Here is a 19,276-nt window from a genome sequence, read left to right as displayed (position 1 = left end):
GGAGAAGGGCCTGCAACAAAACTTTGATCCAAGGTACAAATCCACAGCCAAGATTTGAACTAAGCCCACAAAACTTTCTCCAGAACGGGCTGGAGCCCAGCACGCTGACTCTAGGAGCGTCTTGTTCCTCACGTTGCTGACCATTTGATTCAGGCCTGTTTCTGTTTATTTATTTGACCATCAGCCCACAAACAAACTTGGAGGCTCCGTGATCCAGTCCACAATTTGTTGAGAGTAGCTCAGAGTGATTCCACCTACAGCAAAATGAAGTTTCATTGATGCAATGCTGCAGCTGTCAGGGCAGGACTTAGCAGATGGACATAAAGAGATGCAGTGTGGAGAAGGAATGAGATGAAAAGAGAGAGGTTATAAGCTGGGCATAATTTCTGATGTTAAAATTATCCAAATCCTCTGGTTTAATGAGTTTGTCAACAATCGCAGAGCAGCGGAACAGCTGGAGTGGAAAAGTGGATTTAATCTTGCTTGGATATTGCAGGGCTATGGAAGATCTCAGTTTCAGATGGCTGCACCAATTCTTGGGAACTTACTAGAACACATCCTGATAAAACAGCACTGCTTCATTTTCAGGAGAGCAAATACACACCTGAGTTTAGCTGTAACTCCTGTCTCTAAAACAATCCCTACCTCTTTCTCTTTGGGAGCTGGTGTGAAGGAGCAGAGCCAGATGTGGGGCTGCCCAGAGCAGCGATGACACTGCTGGTCCTCACCCTGATCCCCACACAGCCAAACCTGGCAGGTCACAGTCACAATGCAGGAAATGCACCAGGACCTCAAAACCCACCTTGTTCTATGCCCTGCCATGGGCAGGGACACCTTCCACCAGACCAGGTTGCTCCAAGCCCCATCAAACCTGGTCTTGAATATTCCCAGGGATGGGGCAGCCGCAGATTCTCTGGACAACCTTTGCCAGGGCCTCACCACCCTCAAAACCAATTTTTTTTTCCTAATACCCAATCTAAAGGCTCTCTCTGTCAGTGTGATGCCATTTCCCCTTCTCCTGTCACTCCAGGCTCTTGGGAATGGTCTCTTTCCATCTTTCTTGTGGGCTCCTGTCAGACACCGGGAGGTCACAGTTAGGCCACCCCAAAGATTTGGAATTGGGGTTCTCCCAGCCTTTCCTCATCCCTCTGATCATCTTTGGTGGCCTCCTCTGGACTTGTTCCAACAGGTCTGTGTCCTCCCTGTGCTGGAGCTCCCAAAGACCCAGAGTTTTCACTAATTCCCTGATGTGCAGTAGCTACACGAGAGAATCTCCTGCATCTGCCTGCAGTGAGCTGTGAGTGTGCTTTAACAAATGCTGAGTCAAGACAACGTGCTGTAACTACAGGAGAAACAAGTTTTATCTGTGAGTAGGGAGGGCACGGCTTAGAAAACACATTGAACTGCGCAGAACGCCGTGGAAAAAAAAAAGTTTTACAATTGTTTGTTTCCGTTTTGACTTCTCCTGTAATGTAAATAACATAGCTGTATAGTTAATTACCGTGGCAATTAAGATTATTCATATTGTCCCTTGACTTTGCTCTCTCATGCTGTTTTCTGCAAGGCCATCAACCCTCGCCATGCCAGCGCTGCTGAAATTACAAACAGCAGTGGGTGTCAACCACAGAGGGGAAAAAAAAGCACTGAACATATTGCAACACTGCCTTTGGCACAAGATAAAGACAGAGGTGCCAAGGTTTAGCCTTTTTATTTTCACAGAATAAAGTCAGAAATAAACAGGTGCAATCTCCTAACCAGAGGCAAATCCACTCCAGATAAAGTCTCATGATCTCTCTTTATGTGTGAGGATGTTTTATAGACAAAACCAGTTCAGACTAGAATTGGGAAGCAAATACAAGCAGTCCAAAGAGTATCCCAGCAGAAAAAGTTGCCAAGAGAGGAGGAAGAGCAGGAAAACCTTAAAAACACATAACAGAAGACTCTTCAGCTGGGAGACCAAGGTGGAATGAAACTTTTCTAAGGAACTCATTTGACTTGATTAGGAAGCGGGTTCTGTCTTAATTTATCAAGACAAAACCAGTTTTCTCTGGAGCTAATCAAGTGTGTGGGGGTGAAAAGGTCCTCTTTTTTTTTTTTTTTTTTAATATTATATCACATGGGAGCTTTCAGACCAGCAGCTGAGGGTTAATTTGCGACCTGGCAATGCCCAGCACCAGGGTTACAACCACGAGGAGCTGCTCCTGTGGTGCTGCACCGGGTCCTCCCTTCCCTGGCACCTGCACTTTGCAGTAGAACCAGCATCAGCCACATGAGAAAAAAAAATAAAAAGGCAAGAAATAAGAATGTTAAAACTATCCAGCTAAGTGGCGAAGTTGCTCAACTCCAAAAACATCACACTGCATAAGGCTAAAAAAAAAAATAATTTAATTACATGTTTTGGGTGGTTGTTAATGCACTCAGAGTCACTGAAATAGCCGCGCCTTTCGAATCAAGGCTCGTTGGGCACTGGGCGTTCGCAGGGCTCGTACTGGTCCATACTGGGAGCGGCGAGCTCGGGCTGCCATCTGCCGGCAGGGCACCAAGGGATTTGCAGCTCTCGTTCGCCCGCACCACTGCAGGAAATGCAGCTGCAGGACGGGGAGCGCCGCTGACGCACCCGCAGAGACAATTATCTAATCAAGGATAATGACACGGTTTGAGCGTGACACAGCGACAGCTCCGTGTCTGGGGAGGGACGGGGAAGGTTTCTGCTGCGAGCATCTCCAGCATTTCATACCCAACACAGCCATGAAACCACAGCAGGCTGAAAACACAGGCTTTCAAACATGTAAATTGGCTTTTAAAGGTCTTTTGTATTAGGGACTTACCTAGAACAGGGTGGCAAACCAAGATATTGACCACATTAAGCAGAGAATGAAGTTCAGCGAGATAAAGATTTAGCAGTTGCTCTAAGAACAAAATTCCTCATAGGATCCTGGAGTAGTTTGTATTGGAATATTACAGCCCATCCCATTCCAAATGGGGCAGCCTCCACTGTCCCAGGCTGCTCCAGCCCTGTCCAGCCTGGCCTTGGACACTTCCAGGGATCCAGGGAAGTTTCTTCTCAGTGTCCCACCCAAACCTGCCCTCCCTGGAGGAGATCAAGGGCTGCAATAACATCCCTTGGTTTTGTCTTTCTGCCTGGGCACCCACATTGTACCAACGAGTGGATGAGAAGGGGGAATTTTGATTTCTGAGCACCAATTTTATGGTGCATGGGTGGATTTTGCTGAGAATAGAAAAGTGATTTTTTTTTTGAATCAGGAAAATCAGCACTTCCTGCTTTTATAAAATTCTGTTCCACTTATCCAGGCCTCACATTATAAGAGTTGAGCATACTCTGAGATCTACCTGGTGTAGATCCAAGTGAAAAAGAATCAGGCAAAGTACAACTGACTCAAAGAGGACTTTCTGCCTTTATTACCTTCTGGACAAGCATGGATGATGCCCCATCATCAAAACAGTCAAACTGCAACAAAACAGAAGAAAACATGGTTCTGGTCCACAAGATCCAAACTCCAAGAGGAGAACAAAGATGGAGAGTCACATTTTACAGGCATAATCAGAGCAAACACTTGGAAAAATAAAGTCAGCAGAAAGTGATTTGTCAACCAGCTACAGTTTTAATATAAAAAGTTTTAGTCCAGTCATAAGCTTAATTGTTCAGATGAAAATGAGCAGTGGAACTGAAATCTCGAACAAGATGATTCTGTTTCAACACCAAGCTTTTTTTGGGTGACAAACAGAGTCAGAATACACCTGTCCACACCCAGGGTTGCCAAAAACTGGGGCTGTGGTTGTTGCCAAACACCACCAGACATTGGATTTCCTGAGGCAGATCTTCTGTGATGTCACAGCAGCTGCAGCCTGGGGGGAGTTGAGCTGGTTTTTGGCTAATTTACACACAGGTGTATCTAAGTAGAGTCTACAAGGATTCAGTGAGGACAGTGACTGAAATGCCTTCTCACTCTTTGTGGACGCTCCTGGACTCTCCCACCAGTGGAGAATTTTGCACATAGTGTATTGTTACATCACATCTGCAGACATATTTAGATTTTGATGGTGGAAGTTTAGCACCTCTCAGGAGTACTAAATTCAAGCTAAAACAGCCTAAAAGTTGTGTAAAGAAAATACTGATAACCGTCACAATTTTCCTGAAAAAAAAAAAAATAAACCTCACCAAAACCCAAAAGAACTATGTACACCCATGCCAGTTGTAGCTTCTGAGAAAAAAAAAAATGAAATGGCATGTAAAAAAAAAAATAATACCTTTAAGAATAACATTGCAAAGTGTTATTCATTCTGCCAGGAAGATACAGTAACAGCTGCTTACAAACGGAAAAGACAGAGAGAAAACATCTCTCCTTAGGGCAAATGAAGTGAAACAATTCTAGCAAACTATAGCAAAAAAGGGGAAGTATTTGCCCTAAATTAACACCAAAGGCAAGCTGGAAGAAAGATGGCAACTGTGTTTTTGTGGGCCTCTTCTTATACAGTAACTTCCAGGAAGAGCTTGGAGTATATTACTATTATCTGGAAAAATAATCATGAACACCCAATCTTCCTACCAAATTCCATTACCTCTAGAAGGGTTTTGGTCTCCATTACCTCTAGAAGGGTTTTGGTCTTTTAATACCTAAACTAAGGCTTGGTGCCTACATAGGACAATTGGGAACTTGTTGGATGAACAGAAATTTGAAAAAGCAAATACTGGTCAGTTGGCAGAGGGTTTCCAGGCCCTGGGGTGTCTCAAGGTTGGAACTCTCACCTGCATTTTCACTGACTGGAGGCAGCAATCCTGCTTCCAGAGGCTCTCCCACAGGCATTTACTCCTGTTCTCAGTTAACTCAGGCTTTAACAAACCCCTATTTCTGCTTCCAAACCTTTCACTTGAAGCTGTTCTCTCAGATTAATTCCTTTGAAACCATGCAAAAAAAAAGCTAATAGTATTTTTTGACTTCAGATAATTTCAACTCATGTTCTGCATTTTTTTTTTTTTAAGTTAACAGAGCTATGAATGAGTTAAGGCACCCAAATGCCCAGAAAAAAAACCAAAAAATACCTTGGGCTAAATACAAGGAAGTGTTCAGCAGTCATTTAATTGCACAATCATCTCCCTAATTTGTAGCATAATGCTGCCAATGTCTTTAGGGATCCTAAAATACAAATACTAGAAACTCTGCAACTGGAACTGACAAGGCATCCACAAGACATTCCCAAGGTTCATTCTGGATTCCTGGCTCCTCAATGTAACTGCTACTCCTAATGTAATTAGCATTTAGCAGCAAGATCAGCACGTTCTAAGAATGAAATAAATATTCACACAATCAATACTAATGGTTCAAAAGCTCAAACACATTATTGAAATCAATAAATTCCCAATCTTTCTTCTGTCAATCCAAGATTGCAGAAACGAGAGCCTTGGCAACAACATTCACAGCTCTCAGGACCACAGAAGCTTCTGCACATGAATTCTAGGCCTGAAGGTTTGGTGGCTGTGGTGCCTGTGAGGTGTTTTACTGTGTTCGGAGCTGGTAGTCTGAAAAGGGGAAAAAAAAACCAACAAAAACCCAATTTTAGTGATTTGTCTCATTCAAAGGAGTAAAACAGAGCAGCGAGGTGGGATAAAGTGATAAAATAGCTTCTTGTGTTAATAGATATTAATAAAAGAGGATGCAAATATCAATAAAACACTGAGAGGGGGAGTAGCCTTCAACTGAATAGGGAAGGGTTGGATGGGATATGAGGAATAAATTCCTCCTGTGCAGGGGGTGAGGGCCTGGCACAGGTGCCCAGAGCAGCTGGGGCTGCCCCTGGATCCAGGAGTGTCCCAGGGACAGGGACAGGGCTGGGAGCAGCTGGGGCTGCCCCTGGATCCAGGAATGTCCCAGGGACAGGGCTGGGAGCAGCTGGGGCTGCCCCTGGATCCAGGAATGTCCCAGGGACAGGGACAGGGCTGGGAGCAGCTGGGGCTGCCCCTGGATCCCAGGAGTGTCCCAGGGACAGGGACAGGGACAGGGCTGGGAGCAGCTGGGGCTGCCCCTGGATGCAGGAGTGTGACAGGGACAGGGACAGGGCTGGGAGCAGCTGGGGCTGCCCCTGGATGCAGGAGTGTCCCAGGGACAGGGACAGGGCTGGGAGCAGCTGGGGCTGCCCCTGGATCCCAGGAGTGTCCCAGGGACAGGGACAGGGCTGGGAGCCCCTGGGGCTGTGGGAGGTGTCCCTGCCATGGCAGGGGTGGAACAAGATGAGCTTTAAGGCCCCTTCCCACCCAAACCAGTTTGGGATTTTTCAATTCTATAAAATAAAAACCCCAACACAAATCAAACCCTACCATTTTTGCTTGCTCAAAATCCAGTATTTTGTACTAGACAGTGTCTTACACATGTTAAAGCTGGCAGAATGGTGTGTGTGAGCACACTGCTAATGACATCTTTGTTTTTAAATTTCCCAAATTCCAGCTCAAGTAGAAAACACTTGAACAGCATTACCACTCTACCCCATTGGGTCTTTCATTACCACACCAAAAAGGGGACTAGAAAAGAAACAGTGTAGTTTAATTTCCTGTGTATCTAAACCAGATAGTTTCATACTCATAAACAGGAGCTTCACTTTGTAGGTGTGCTCTGGAGAAACAAAATATTCCCCTCCTCTCACCTCCATTCTGGGTGATGTACCTCACCCAGGGCAAGGCCTGGTAGCCACTCTTCTCAATTATCTTTAAGTAACGAACCTGGAAAAAAAAAGATCTGTAAGATTTAAAGCCTCCCATGCTGACAAAGCAGCATTTAGCAAAAATGAAAAGCAAAAAACCCGACCCTTTTATGGGTAAAAATCTGTCTTGAACAGGAATCATCAAGATGGAAAAACACCTCATGTGTTGGAGCCCAGCATGTGAATTTATCAGCATTTCTGTTTTCAAACACTGACCTGGATTCCTGAAGTGGTGAAATAGGGAATCTCAAACTTTACACTAATGGGAGGTTTTCCTTCCTTGTCTTCAGCTTCAACACTTGGAAGTCCAAAGTGAGCTCTCATCAGGTATTCTTTTCCACCCTATCCAAAAGGGACAATTGTTTTTTTTTTTTCTTGAAACAAAAAAAAAATAATAAAAAACTTGCAATGATCCAAGTAGTTTTCTTAACACCAAACTGCTGAACTTGACTATTTATTTATTCCAGCTCTTCTCCAGGGCTTCAAAGTGAGATGTATTTTTATTTTAAAAATCCTTTAAAAAAAAAAACAAAGCAGATCCAGCCTGAGGCATAATTCATTTTCTTCCAGCCTCATACTCAAAAATTCTGATTAAATAGTGACACACAGCTGCACTATCACATCATTAGCAGTGGACAGAGCTCATGCTCGTGGAACCACCCAAGAAGTAGAGCCTGACAAAACTCAAGCAGCTGCTGCTAAAGCCAGGCCAAGGATTGCACCACCCAGAGACAGCACTCAAAAATCTGCTCTCTGCCCGGGTTCTGAAAAAATGTCCAAGTGAAACAAATATAAACAACAGCTATTAGCAAGTTCCAAACTTCCATCCATGGAAAAGGAAGAAGAGTCCACTGCTATTGTCTGATACCGACAGGATTTGCTTTAGGCAGAGTTTAAATGTGAATGGAATTCTTAGTGTTAAGTAATTATTACAATCTTTGGTGGTAAGAGTAAAAAAAATAACACTTACTGGAAAAGATTTAATGGACCAGACAATTTCACTGTTCTCTGGAACCCATTTGACACTTCCAACAGTGGTTTTAAACTTTGGCGAGTCTGCATCATTTGGAACTGGGATGTGAATCTCCACATTGTTGGCAGTTGATCTACGCTTAAATTGACTCTTTGCCTAAAAAAGAAAAACAATAAAGCAGAAAAGCAGAGTTTAAGTATTTCCATGATGCTGGTGAGCTCAGAGAGCTGTGAGACACTCAGCTCCCCTCCACCCCAACCTGTCCTGAGAACCAGAACTGGAACTGAGATCATAACTGACAAATGAAGTCTTCAAAGGTGTCTCAGCCCCACAGAAATGCTGAATACTTGTACAAAAATGTACAAGCTTTGAAAACAAACAAAAGAAGACTAAAATTAGCCATAATTATGAAAGGATGTCTGACCTTGATCATGTACTCGATGCGGCTGTGGGAATGTTTCTCAATCACAGATTCAATCCAGATCAGGGGCTTGACCTGGTGGTGGGAAAACACATCACAGCTCTGAGTTTTTACTCTGACAGAGGCACCAAAATGTTGCTTTCCCTTAATACTCCACTCAATATGTGAACCACAAAGAAAATGCAGCCTGGGGTATTCAAAATGACAGAATTGTGGTTTTTAAAGAAATAATTATACAGGTGAGCAAGCACTGATATATCAAGAATGTGTATATATATATATATATGTATATATGTGTATATATGTGTATATATGTGTATATATGTGTATATATGTGTATATATGTGTATATATGTGTATATATGTGTATATATGTGTATATATGTGTATATATGTGTATATATGTGTATTTATGTGTATTTATGTGTATTTATGTGTATTTAAGCCTATAATTCTTGTACATTTGGTATACATATATATCAAATGTACAAGAATTATAGGCTTAAAAATATATGTCTCAGATTAATCCCTAATAACAAACACTTGCATCAGAAAATATTTGATAGTTTTACATACTAGGGACTGAACTATTTCTTTGCTATAGACCTTGTCTAGATTGAATTTTTTGACTTTTCTTTATCACCATGGCTGGCATACTCCACTCAAACTAAGTGGCATAAATACTGTTGTTAACAAGCACAATTAATTGTTACACTGACATTGTGTAGTTAGATTAAAAACACAGTATTTCAAAAATAGGTTTCAACAGCAGTTGAAAATCCAGAGATTTATTGCTAAGTGAAATCTAAACTTCCTTCTTCCTCCAGAAAGAGTGAGCACCAAGTTTTGCTATTAACAGTTGACCCAAAAACCCCATGTGCTGCCCATGTTTTAAGAGGAAAAAAAAAAAAGAAGGGAAAGCTCTTGTGGCTACAATCTAAGCCATTCTCATTTTAAAAAGCAGAGATCCAGACTCACGTGGGTGTTGAGGCGATAGGACATGAGCTCAAACTCTCCATCGGGTGGGATGAAGGAGATGGTCCGGTCGTTCTCAAAGCGAGACAGACGGACACACTGGTGGAACTTCACATCTTCCAGTTCTACTGATTTACTTTTCCCACCTAGCAGAAAACACACAGGTCACACAAGCCACGGCCCAAATCTCACCAGAGCAGAGCTGCTGCCTGCTGAGATTCCTTCCTTTCAGCCAATTCCTAGGATCAGGGCAGTGGCTGTCCCCCAGTGCTGGGCACTGCTGAGGCACCTAGAATCCTGTGATCAGTTTTGGACCCTCCACAACAACATTGAGGGGCTGGAGTGTGTCCAGAAAAGGAAACGGAGCTGGGGAAGGGGCTGGAGCACAAGGAGCAGCTGAGGGAGCTGGGGGGACTCAGCCTGGAGCAAAGCAGGTTCAGGGGGAGACTTCTCATTCTCCACAACTCCCTGACAGGAGGATGGAGCTGGGGAGCGTCAGGCTCTGCTCCCAGGCAACTCAGTTCAGGACAAGAGGAAATGGCCTCAGGTTGTGCCACTGGAGGTTTAGGTTATATTTTAGGAACATTTCTTCACTGAAAGGATGGCCATGCATTGGCACAGGCTGCCCAGGGCACTGGTGGGGTCACCACCCCTGGAAGTGCTCAGAAGGCCTGTGGATGTGGCACTTGAGGACATGGCTTAGTGCTGAACACAGTGGTGCTGCTCAGCAGTTGGACCTTGTGATTTCAGAGAGCTTTTCCAACCTCCATGATTCTGTGATCCCAAACCTCAAGACTCCAGACAGCATCTGTGATGATTATGGTGCTAACACTCACGGCCTGTGTTATCAAAGAGAACTTTGTCATTCAGCCCAAGGCGCAGCTCTGGCATTCCCGAGAGGAAAACTCTCATTTTAATGGATCCAACTATCTCACTCCGTAACACGTTCCCGTTGGCACTGACCTGGAGAAAGAGGAAGAGGAAGGTAAGACATCTCTGATGGGGGACCTTGTGACATCCAGAAACACTCCCACCCCATCCCTCTACCCTGGGATTTCTTGGATGTGTTTCTTATGAAGATTTAATCCAGTAGAGTGAATTAAATCAGGGACGTCAAGCAGCACAGACAGAGGATCAAAGGACACATCCAAAAATCAGCAGTACACACAATTAAAGCAGTATTTGTACTGGATTTCCTTGGGGGAACTTAATGATGACATTGCTTTGAGTGTCACAGCCCACCCTCCACAGTCAGACTTTCTATTGCAGGTTTTCACACAAAAAGCCTTTTTTAACACTTCCTCCTACAATTCTCACACAAAACCTAAACTACAAGGCACCCACCAAAAGGTTAACTGACTCTATGACATCCAGGAACACCTCGTTTTTCCTGTATTTTATCCCTTCTGATCTCCATGAAACAGCGTTTGTAACAGTGGCAGGCGGGCGTGGGGCTCCAGTTTCAAGTTTGTGGCCTTCCTGAGTGATGTACCTTCACAACCAGAGAATTGGCATGGAAAAATAAGAACATTAATGTTTTTGATAATTAGAACACATTGAAACATTTGTCTGCCTATGAAAAAAGGGTCAAAACATTCCTTTGTTACTGTTCAGTGATACTTACTCTTGTAAAATTTTACTATCAGTGGTTTGGGGATAACCAAAATCCATAAGCTCATCTAACAACTCATAAATAATAACAAAATTATCCCTAATGCTCTCTTCTTCCAACTCCTTGAAATATTCAGAAAAAACCTGAAATGCAACAAGAAGAGGGAGAGGGAGAAGGACATTAACTGAGGCAGCACAGCACATGCAGAAGGAATTCCTGCATCTAAAATAATAATCTTGTAAAGTTCCAACCCCTTCCTTCCCAAACAGCATTCTGCTCAGATCAGCCCCAGGAAACCACCACAATTAAAACACATACAGAGAATCCTAGAAGAAACTATTATGAAAAATATTTATTCTGGAGAAAGTATTTTTCTCAACAGGTACAGATGAACCAAGCACAGGATCTGTGTTTGGTTCATGCACCAATTCACAATCTCCTCCAGGTGCTCAGCTCTTGTGTAACTATTACAGCACTGTGCCCCATCCTCTGCCTACACAGCTACAAAACATCAGTGCCCTTATTAGGTAGTTCTAAAAAACACTCAAATATCAAGTAAAAACGCTATTGTTGAAGTTCTTTAAAAATGTGAAAGCTCTGTGCGCTTCTATCTAGACAGAACACAAATGTTACTTTTGAATTATACTCACCTGAACTACTTTATATAAAAATGAAAACACCAGTGATACACAAGCATTTTTCTTAGAAGTTGCAACAACTGATGAAGGATGTTCAGGAATGTGCATTTTAAAAAAAGTTTACTAAGTGCATTTTAAAAAGCCTAATTTTAGGCAAATAGAGTTGCCTAGAGGAATTATGCATTAACTACTTAACAGTAGATATGATCTAAAGAGATATAAAGATAAACATTCAGGAAGTCATTAATTAGGGTAAAATTAAAACTTTTCTGGACCTTTTGCTGCTGGTGCATATTACACTAAGTAAAGCAGAAAAAGCCCTTATTTAATATAACTAACTTTACTGAATATAGGCTTTTTGTACCACTTCACCCATTCTCCAGCTTGCATTTTGACATTAAAAAACCCAAACCAGCAGCCCTTGGCACGTCAGCACATCTGCAGCACAAAGGATACGATACAGGTTGTTGTGTTTAATCCACATGAAACGAACTCCCCCATGTGCTAGGATAGGAGAAAGTGTCCCCTCTTCTTCCTTTTCCATAAGGATTGGCATAAAATGTTCCACCTCTGACATGTCCACATCTCCACGATAATTCCGACAGATCAGAACCTACAAAGAAAGCAACCAAATCCTTCTTTTTTCTCTTCCATGAGGACGCTCTCATGCAAGACACACAAATGCGTGAAAGGTCCCTGTAAAATCATCCAACTTCCCTCGAGCCTGCCTGCATTTACACGTGCAAACCACAATGCTGAAATACTCTGCCGATTAAAACGCGAATACCAACATTTAAGTGCAAAGTCATGTATGAATATTTCCCAGACCTTCCCCTATTCCTGCTCACACTCTCACAACGATTTTAGGATAGGAAAACACGCAACTGCTCTGAGGCAAAACACCGGCAGAGATGAATTAGCCGGGGATGCCGCCTCGCCCAACACCCCTACAGGCGAGGGGCTACAGGCCACACTCCCCTGTGCCCGCCGGGCTAACCCGGGGCTGGCAGCCCGGGAATCGGAACCCCCGCAGCCCTCCCAGGAGCAGCGGAACCCCCGCTCGGCTCCGGGCCTCACCTTCCCCTTCAGGTCCAGCACATAGACGGCGCTGGCCGACATCGCCCCGGCCGGGCCGCGTCCCGCGCGCCTTCCGCTTCCGCTTCCGCGGGAAGTGACGGCACGGGCCGCGCGCAGCGATACGCGCCGGGCGGCGGAGGGACACCGCGAGAGAACGGCCACGTTAAAGAGTCCCGGTAGTGCTGGGACGGCCCCGGGGCCCGCCCAGGGTGAGGTGGAGCTCGGCCACGCGCTGAGCACCAGGGCTCGGAACGTCATTCGGGTTAAAAGCAATATCCCGGTTTTAGCGGCGCCTTAGGAGTTGGAACGTTATTATACATGTCATCCCTGCAGGGGTAAGGATCGAACTCCACACTCCCCATTTCATGCGTTTATCAGCACACCAAAAAAAGGGATGAAAGCAGCGTTTTAATAAATTACATCGAATTTACAAGTTGCAGCAGACCCCTCTGAGAGAGCTCAAGATAGAAATGATGCTGTTGATACTCAAGATAGAAATGATTCTGTTTTCCACAAAAATCGAATTGAGGACCCGGTGCACAGCAAGCCAGTAATTACACACTCGAGAGACACGCTGATTATTTATTTCAGAGTTGCACAAGCCTGGATGCTCGGTGGGATCCCAGAAATCCAGCACATCAGCTATCAAAACTTGGACATCACTCAGAGCTTGTTGGCTGCTCTCTATTCCATGGATTAAACCTCCCTTCTTGCTGGTTAGGCTTGAAAGTATACAAAGATCAAATATCAAAGAATATCCTTCGGTAAAACAATTTTACATATTTCACATTTTGCAATGTGGCCTCTGACAGAACTTGATAGATAGTTAATTACACAATTCACATAACTTAATAGAGAAACTTAAATAATGTGAGCCTGTCAGACTCTTCACCTCAAAGAGGGAGAACTGTTAGAACCAAAGAAATAAAGGAATGTTTTCCATCTGGCTCCCAGCAATTAGTTTTGGCCTTAATCTCACTATAAACACTAAGAAAAACCAGCCCTCTGCATCGACGTAAACCAGAGCTCCTCAGCCCAGAGGAGACATTGTTGCATGTTTGGTTTGAAAAAACAAGTCTATAAAATAAGACAGTATAAAGTCATAAAAGCTCAAATGATGTATTAGACAATATGGAGAAAAGATTTACACGGCAACCCTGCTTGATTGACAAAACACAAGTCCAGCTCCAGAGCCGTGAAAAGCAGCCCGGTCATTTAGTCCAGCTGACTTTGGGAATGTCGTAATGCTCAGTCAGAGTATCCAAGTGCCTGTTGAAGTCCTGGGGGAGGAAAAGAGACAGAAAACGGGTGCTGACATTACCAAGCTGAACCACAACCTCCCCTACGTCCCGGCTTGCCTTTGACAAGGCGGAACAGCTCCTTCAGCCCAACAATAAACACGCTGGCCTGAGGAACTCGGGATGGTTTTGCTCACCTCCACTCGCTGCTTGTGGGTTTTCGATGCTTTCTTCAGGATCCGCTCCATTTGCTGTAGGAGACACAGAAGGGCCGGTTACTCGCAGCCCCCTCAGCGGCCGCACCCCGGGGTTCACGGGGGTTTTTAAAGCCTTACCCGCTTCTCCTGCATCTTCTCGTAGGCCACCTGCGCCGGGGTCCGCTTGTCCAGCCCGCGCTTCTTCTCCTCCTCCTGCTTCTTGCTGCTCACGATCTGCTCCAGGATCTGGGCCTTGTCTTTCGCCTTCTTCTTCTTCCTGCGGGGAGCGCCCGGTCAGCGCTCAGCCCCGGGGCTGTATGTCCCCTCTTCGCCCCCAGTTCTCCCGGCCCCTCCTCACCGCCCCCCGTTCTCCCCCGCTTCCCCCCATCGCCCCTCACCGCTTGCCGGCCCCCAGGGCCCCGCCGCTGCCCTTCAGCCGCAGCGGGCCGCGCTGCACCGCCTCGTAATCCGCCATGGCGGAACGGCCGCGCCCGCGCCCTCTACCGGCACCGCCGCAACGGCGCGGCCGGGGCCGGGAGCCGCGCTCGAGCCCCGCCCGGCCGCTCCGTGAAGGGAACCGGAGCTGCCGTGAGCCGCCTTGCACCTCCGTGAGGGGAACCGGCCCCTCCGTGAGGGGGACCGGGGCTGCCGTGAGCCACCTTGCACCTCCGTGAGGGGGACCGGGGCTGCCATGAGCCACCTTGCACCTCCATGAGGGGAACCGGCCCCTCCGTGAGGGGAACCGGGGCTGCCGTGAGCCGCCTTGCACCTCCATGAGGGGGACCGGGGCTGCCGTGAGCCGCCTTGCACCTCCGTGAGGGGAACCGGCCCCTCCGTGAGGGGAACCGGGGCTGCCGTGAGCCGCCTTGCACCTCCGTGAGGGGAAGCGGCCCCTCCGTGAGGGGGACCGGGGCTGTCACGAGCCGCCTTGCACTTCCATGAGGGGAACCGGCCCCTCCGTGAGGGGAACCGGGGCTGCCGTGAGCCGCCTTGCACCTCCGTGAGGGGAAGCGGCCCCTCCGTGAGGGGAACCAGGAACGAGCCCCGCCCGGCCCCTCCGTGAGGGGATCCGGCAGCGAGCCCGGTCCCGAGTTATCTCCGTGAGGGGAACCGAAGCGGGACTTGCAAAATGTGGATGTTTTTAACAGTGTGCATTAAAGGAAAATAGTGGCACAGGCTGCCTAGGACAATGGTGAAGTCACCATCCCTGGAAGTGTTCAATAAACTTGTGCATGTGGCACTTGGGGACATGGAATAGCGGTGACCTTGGCAGTGCTGCATTAATGACCTAAAAGGGCTTTCCCAACCTTTATAATTCTGACCCTATAAAACGTGAGAAGGAAAGGAGGAGAGGCTACCAAATTTCCATCATTTGATGTTAAATTTTAAAGAAGGAAAACACTACTAACACTTCTCAGTTAATTCCCCATATCTGAAGGCATGAAAAAGCCGTGTCCACTGGATGTACCTGCAGCTGAAGGGCACTAATGAGCAGCTTTTAGTTATTTGGCTAAATCCTGTAACCCGAGTCTTCGTGGTGCACACAGGAGACGGGTGAATGCTGCTGGATAAGAGCCTCAAGCAGCCAGACTAAAGATTTGATGAAATGCTCCTATTATGATACTTTGCAGCCTGGAGAAGTTGGTTACCTGATCCTCTGCTGTACCTGAGCCTCATTGTTGCAGCTTTTAATAACTGAATATCCAGACGACCTTTAAAGGTGCCTTTGAGGAAAGAACTGACAAGAGTCAGTATTGCCAGCTCAAAATGGGCAACAAGCAAACCATTTTCACTCAAGAGCAACTGGATGCATATCAGGTATAAAGCAAACTAAACGGCAGTTTGGGCAAGACATTGAATAATGGCAAAGGTATTGTTGGGTTTTTTAAAACAACATCTTTTGAAAATCAGTTTGGATTGCAGCAAAGATTTTAGGAGCATAGTTTGATTTTTACATCAAAAGGAAGGGTTATAAGATATGCCTAATTGTATGCCAAAAAGAAATCTTTAAGGCTTACACATATACTACAGTATAACTTCATTTAAGTCACTGCATGGGAAAAGTTTGGGCCAATGCATGTTAAAAACTGTCATTTTGTGTTATACTTTTTCTTATTTTATAGGACTGCACATTTTTCACAAGGAAAGAAATTCTGAGGTGAGTCTTCTGCATGCATGTTGTGAATAAAGGACAGAGATTGCTGTAAAGGCAGGTTACATATGGAGTAATGTATTTAAAAAATAATTTTTAAATGGATTTCTTCAAATTTAAATTGATACTTTGGAGCAATCTGAGCTTTTTTGGTGGCTTTTTTTAATTTACAAACCCTATCCTAAACTGAGTCAGAATTTTAAAATTTATATTAATGTACTAGTCCCTCTTTATTTATTAGAAATAAATGTAATGAATTACATCTTAGTGGCAGCGACATCCACAGTTCTCTCACAGGGTTTTCAGACAGATGTTTCAAAGTTATCCTTGTACTGTTATCCTCTGGAATACTTTGCTGATTGTGTCAAGTTTTTTCCATGTTTTCTTGTAAACAATTACACTGCTCCTCCAGGACGCGTTTTTCCCAGGCCTCACTGAACTCCCTATTTCATCTCTGGCCAAAGGATCTGATAAAGGCAGGATCAGGTGGGACTGAGAGTCCTCACTGAAAACACGAACTTGTTTTCCTCTCCTGAAGGTTTGGCTGCATGTCCTGTGTAAGATTTTAGTTCTGTAATGAAGCTTTGGATTTTTCACCAGTTACACTTTGCCGCTTGTTTTAATAACGCTTGTTCCAACAAAAACATACTGTAACTTAGTGTCTGGTAACGGATGCAGAGGGTGAAAAATGAGGTGGACAAGCAAACCAGCTTGTTGCCAGAAGTCTCAAGAGCCAACAAGCCTTTCTCTCTGTCGCAGGCTGTTCCACAGGTACCGAGACCTGGCCCCGCAGCTCGTTCCCCTTGACTACTCGGACAAACCGGCCGTGACACTGCCCTACGAGCTCATCGGCAGCATGCCAGAGCTCAAGGTACCCGCACACGACTCGAGTGACTCATGCCAGGCTCATCTACCCTTCCTGAATAATTCATCCAGGCCTAATTGCTGGGAGGCTGCCACGGAAATTAATTTGGGCTATCAAAGTAAAAAAGTCTTTCGGGAAGCTTCTAGTCATTCCCAGAAAACAGCACAAAGGTTAAACCGGGTGTGGCTGTGTCTGCTCCTGACGCAGCATTAGACAAGAACTTAGAGGCAGGAAGGGGACAAATTGCCAAAAAGGTGTTTCAACAAAAATAATCTCGCTCCACGTGCAGTGGAGTCAATGCTGGTAGGGATGACCTTGCCCTGCTCCTGTGCTGTTTCCCAGGACAACCCCTTCCGGCAGCGGATAGCCGAGGTGTTCTCAGAGCACGGCGACGGCAACATGACTTTGGAGGATTTTTTGGACATGTTTTCTGTGCTAAGTGAAATGGCTCCCCGAGACTTGAAAGCTTATTATGCTTTTAAAATTTATGGTGAGTGAGACATGCAGAAGAAGTAAGTGGGGAAATCCTGCAGCTTCGTGTAGGGCTGCAAAAATCCTTGCTTTGTCAGCATAATGACTTCTAGGTACCATTTAACTGCACTTGAATGTTTGTTCTCCCTCCTCTAAAAACTTCTGGTTTTCTTTATCCTTTTGTCTCTAATTTATTTGGTATTAAGATTAACTGCCAAATTTACGACTTGAAATTATCTGCAGTTTTCAAGAGCTGATAAACATTCAGAAATATTTCTGTCTGAGGGGCTGCTTGGAACAGCACAGCACAGGGGAGCTGGCTCCCCATGAATCTGTAGGGTGGATCTGGGAGGACAAAGTAGGGAAGAACACTGCAGGCTTTTTTTCTCCAAAGACAAATGTAAAGATTTTTTTTTAATGTATATTTAGAGTTATTTTATGAGCTAAAGTTATTTTATCAGCTAAAGACAAACAATGTATCAGACCAACATAATCTTGCTGGAATGATTTAATGATGGCTAGGCTGTGTTTAGCCATTAAACCACTTACAGTTGTTACCCTGATGTATGAAAAGGAGAAATTAGGAGAAATATTTTTATTTTGCAACTCATTTCTTTCACAAATAGATGGAGGTAACTTCATTTCTGATTTGAGAACTCTACTGATGAAAATTCATCACAGCCTGGGAACCAAGCCCTTCTATGAGGTCTTGGCAAACAACCATGTAAAATGCTGACTTTTGTCACTTTAAATTAACTTTGTCTCCTTTGTCAGACTTCAACAATGACGATTACATATGTAAATCAGACCTAGAGAAAACTGTTAACAAGTTAACCCGCAATGAGCTGACCCCAGAAGAAGTCAGCCTGGTGTGTGAGAAGGTGATTTATGAGGCTGATGTGGACAACGATGGCAAGCTGTCCTTGGCAGACTTCCAGCACATGATTGTACGAGCTCCAGATTTCCTCAGGTAACATTTGCTTTTAATCTCTAGCACAAAATCCTCTTGGTTTCCTTGTCAGAAGCCTCTGAAATGTGTGTTTTCATCTCCTCAGGCTTTGCAGACCACCACTCTCCTGTGGCAGGCTCTAGTAGAGCTGCCCACTGCAAACACTGCAAAAAGAGATGCTTGAAAAAGCCTGGAGGCTTCCTGACTTGCTTTTGAACTTCCAAAGTGCTTTTTACAGGACAGAAGGTCCTTGTAAATGAAGAAGTTAGTATCAGCACTTTGATAAATATATCACATTGATAAATGTGTGAGATTTGCTCACTCAGTGTTTAACATAGTGTTAATGTGGTTTCTGATGCACATCTTACACAAACCAGCACTCAAACCTTGCATTTATTTAATGTACCCCATCTTTGCAAATGCTTGCAAAAATAAAGTTTCCAGTTTATCACAGAGCCCTACAATTACCTGGAGTAAATCCTTTGAACAGGGATGCAGGAGTGATCATGACTTCCTTTTTTTAACAGCACCTTTCATATTCGAATCTGAATCTTGTCAACCACGGGGATGGGAGTGCTGCTATGACTTCACCTGAGATTGCCAGCCAGGAGAGCACAAGATAACAGAGGACAACTTTGGTAACTGAACCATTCAGAGAACTGTCTTTCATTTCTCTCTTTAAAAGGAATGATTTGTTAAGCTCTTCATCAGGATTTCCCTGTCATTTAGCAAAATGTCTACTCCCCACCCTCAGCCAGAGCAAACCTGGCCTGGACAGTCAGAAGGGAAGGATTTGATACCAGCAGGAAGTAAAGAGACTTGTATCAAACTGTAACCTCTAAAAATTCACCCAAAAATGCCTTAACCAGTAAAAAAATCCCTTTAGTTTCAAAAATATAAGTAACTCCTCTGATAATTTATGGTCTTAGTAAATAAATTCCTGAAGTATTCTCCCTCAGTGCAGGATTTACAATGAAAAAGTCAGCATAGTTTA

At 44.8% G+C, this 19,276-nt stretch overlaps 3 protein-coding genes across 3 annotated transcripts; 1 reads left to right on the top strand and 2 right to left on the bottom strand.

The window, feature by feature from the left end:
- Nucleotides 1–3,397: 3,397 nt before the first annotated feature.
- On the bottom strand, nt 3,398–12,570 carry AP1M1 (adaptor related protein complex 1 subunit mu 1). The gene is made up of 12 exons (XM_054650105.2): nt 12,411–12,570; nt 11,790–11,946; nt 11,346–11,413; nt 10,708–10,838; nt 10,428–10,575; nt 9,920–10,046; nt 9,087–9,229; nt 8,112–8,183; nt 7,685–7,843; nt 6,931–7,056; nt 6,658–6,733; nt 3,398–5,539 (listed from the first exon to the last, which is right to left on the bottom strand). The coding sequence occupies exons 1-12, from the start codon at nt 12,450–12,452 to the stop codon at nt 5,517–5,519; spliced, it is 1,272 nt and encodes a 423-aa protein (XP_054506080.1). The 5' UTR covers nt 12,453–12,570; the 3' UTR covers nt 3,398–5,516.
- A 408-nt stretch (nt 12,571–12,978) lies between these two features.
- Nucleotides 12,979–14,397, bottom strand: FAM32A (family with sequence similarity 32 member A). Its single transcript, XM_054650123.2, has 4 exons — nt 14,244–14,397; nt 13,984–14,122; nt 13,846–13,899; nt 12,979–13,690 (listed from the first exon to the last, which is right to left on the bottom strand). Exons 1-4 carry the CDS (start codon nt 14,318–14,320, stop codon nt 13,622–13,624), a joined length of 339 nt encoding a protein of 112 aa, XP_054506098.1. The 5' UTR covers nt 14,321–14,397; the 3' UTR covers nt 12,979–13,621.
- Nucleotides 14,398–14,781: 384 nt separating this feature from the next.
- CIB3 (calcium and integrin binding family member 3) lies at nt 14,782–19,210 on the top strand. Its single transcript, XM_054650121.2, has 6 exons — nt 14,782–15,663; nt 15,969–16,003; nt 16,757–16,868; nt 17,205–17,352; nt 18,108–18,303; nt 18,810–19,210. The coding sequence occupies exons 1-6, from the start codon at nt 15,613–15,615 to the stop codon at nt 18,829–18,831; spliced, it is 564 nt and encodes a 187-aa protein (XP_054506096.1). The 5' UTR covers nt 14,782–15,612; the 3' UTR covers nt 18,832–19,210.
- Nucleotides 19,211–19,276: the final 66 nt, after the last annotated feature.

This window comes from Agelaius phoeniceus, chromosome 29, assembly GCF_051311805.1.
Source record: "Agelaius phoeniceus isolate bAgePho1 chromosome 29, bAgePho1.hap1, whole genome shotgun sequence".
NCBI lineage: Eukaryota > Metazoa > Chordata > Aves > Passeriformes > Icteridae > Agelaius > Agelaius phoeniceus.
The sequence above is the reverse complement of the archived record's forward strand: the minus strand, read 5'-3'. Positions and strand labels throughout refer to the sequence as shown.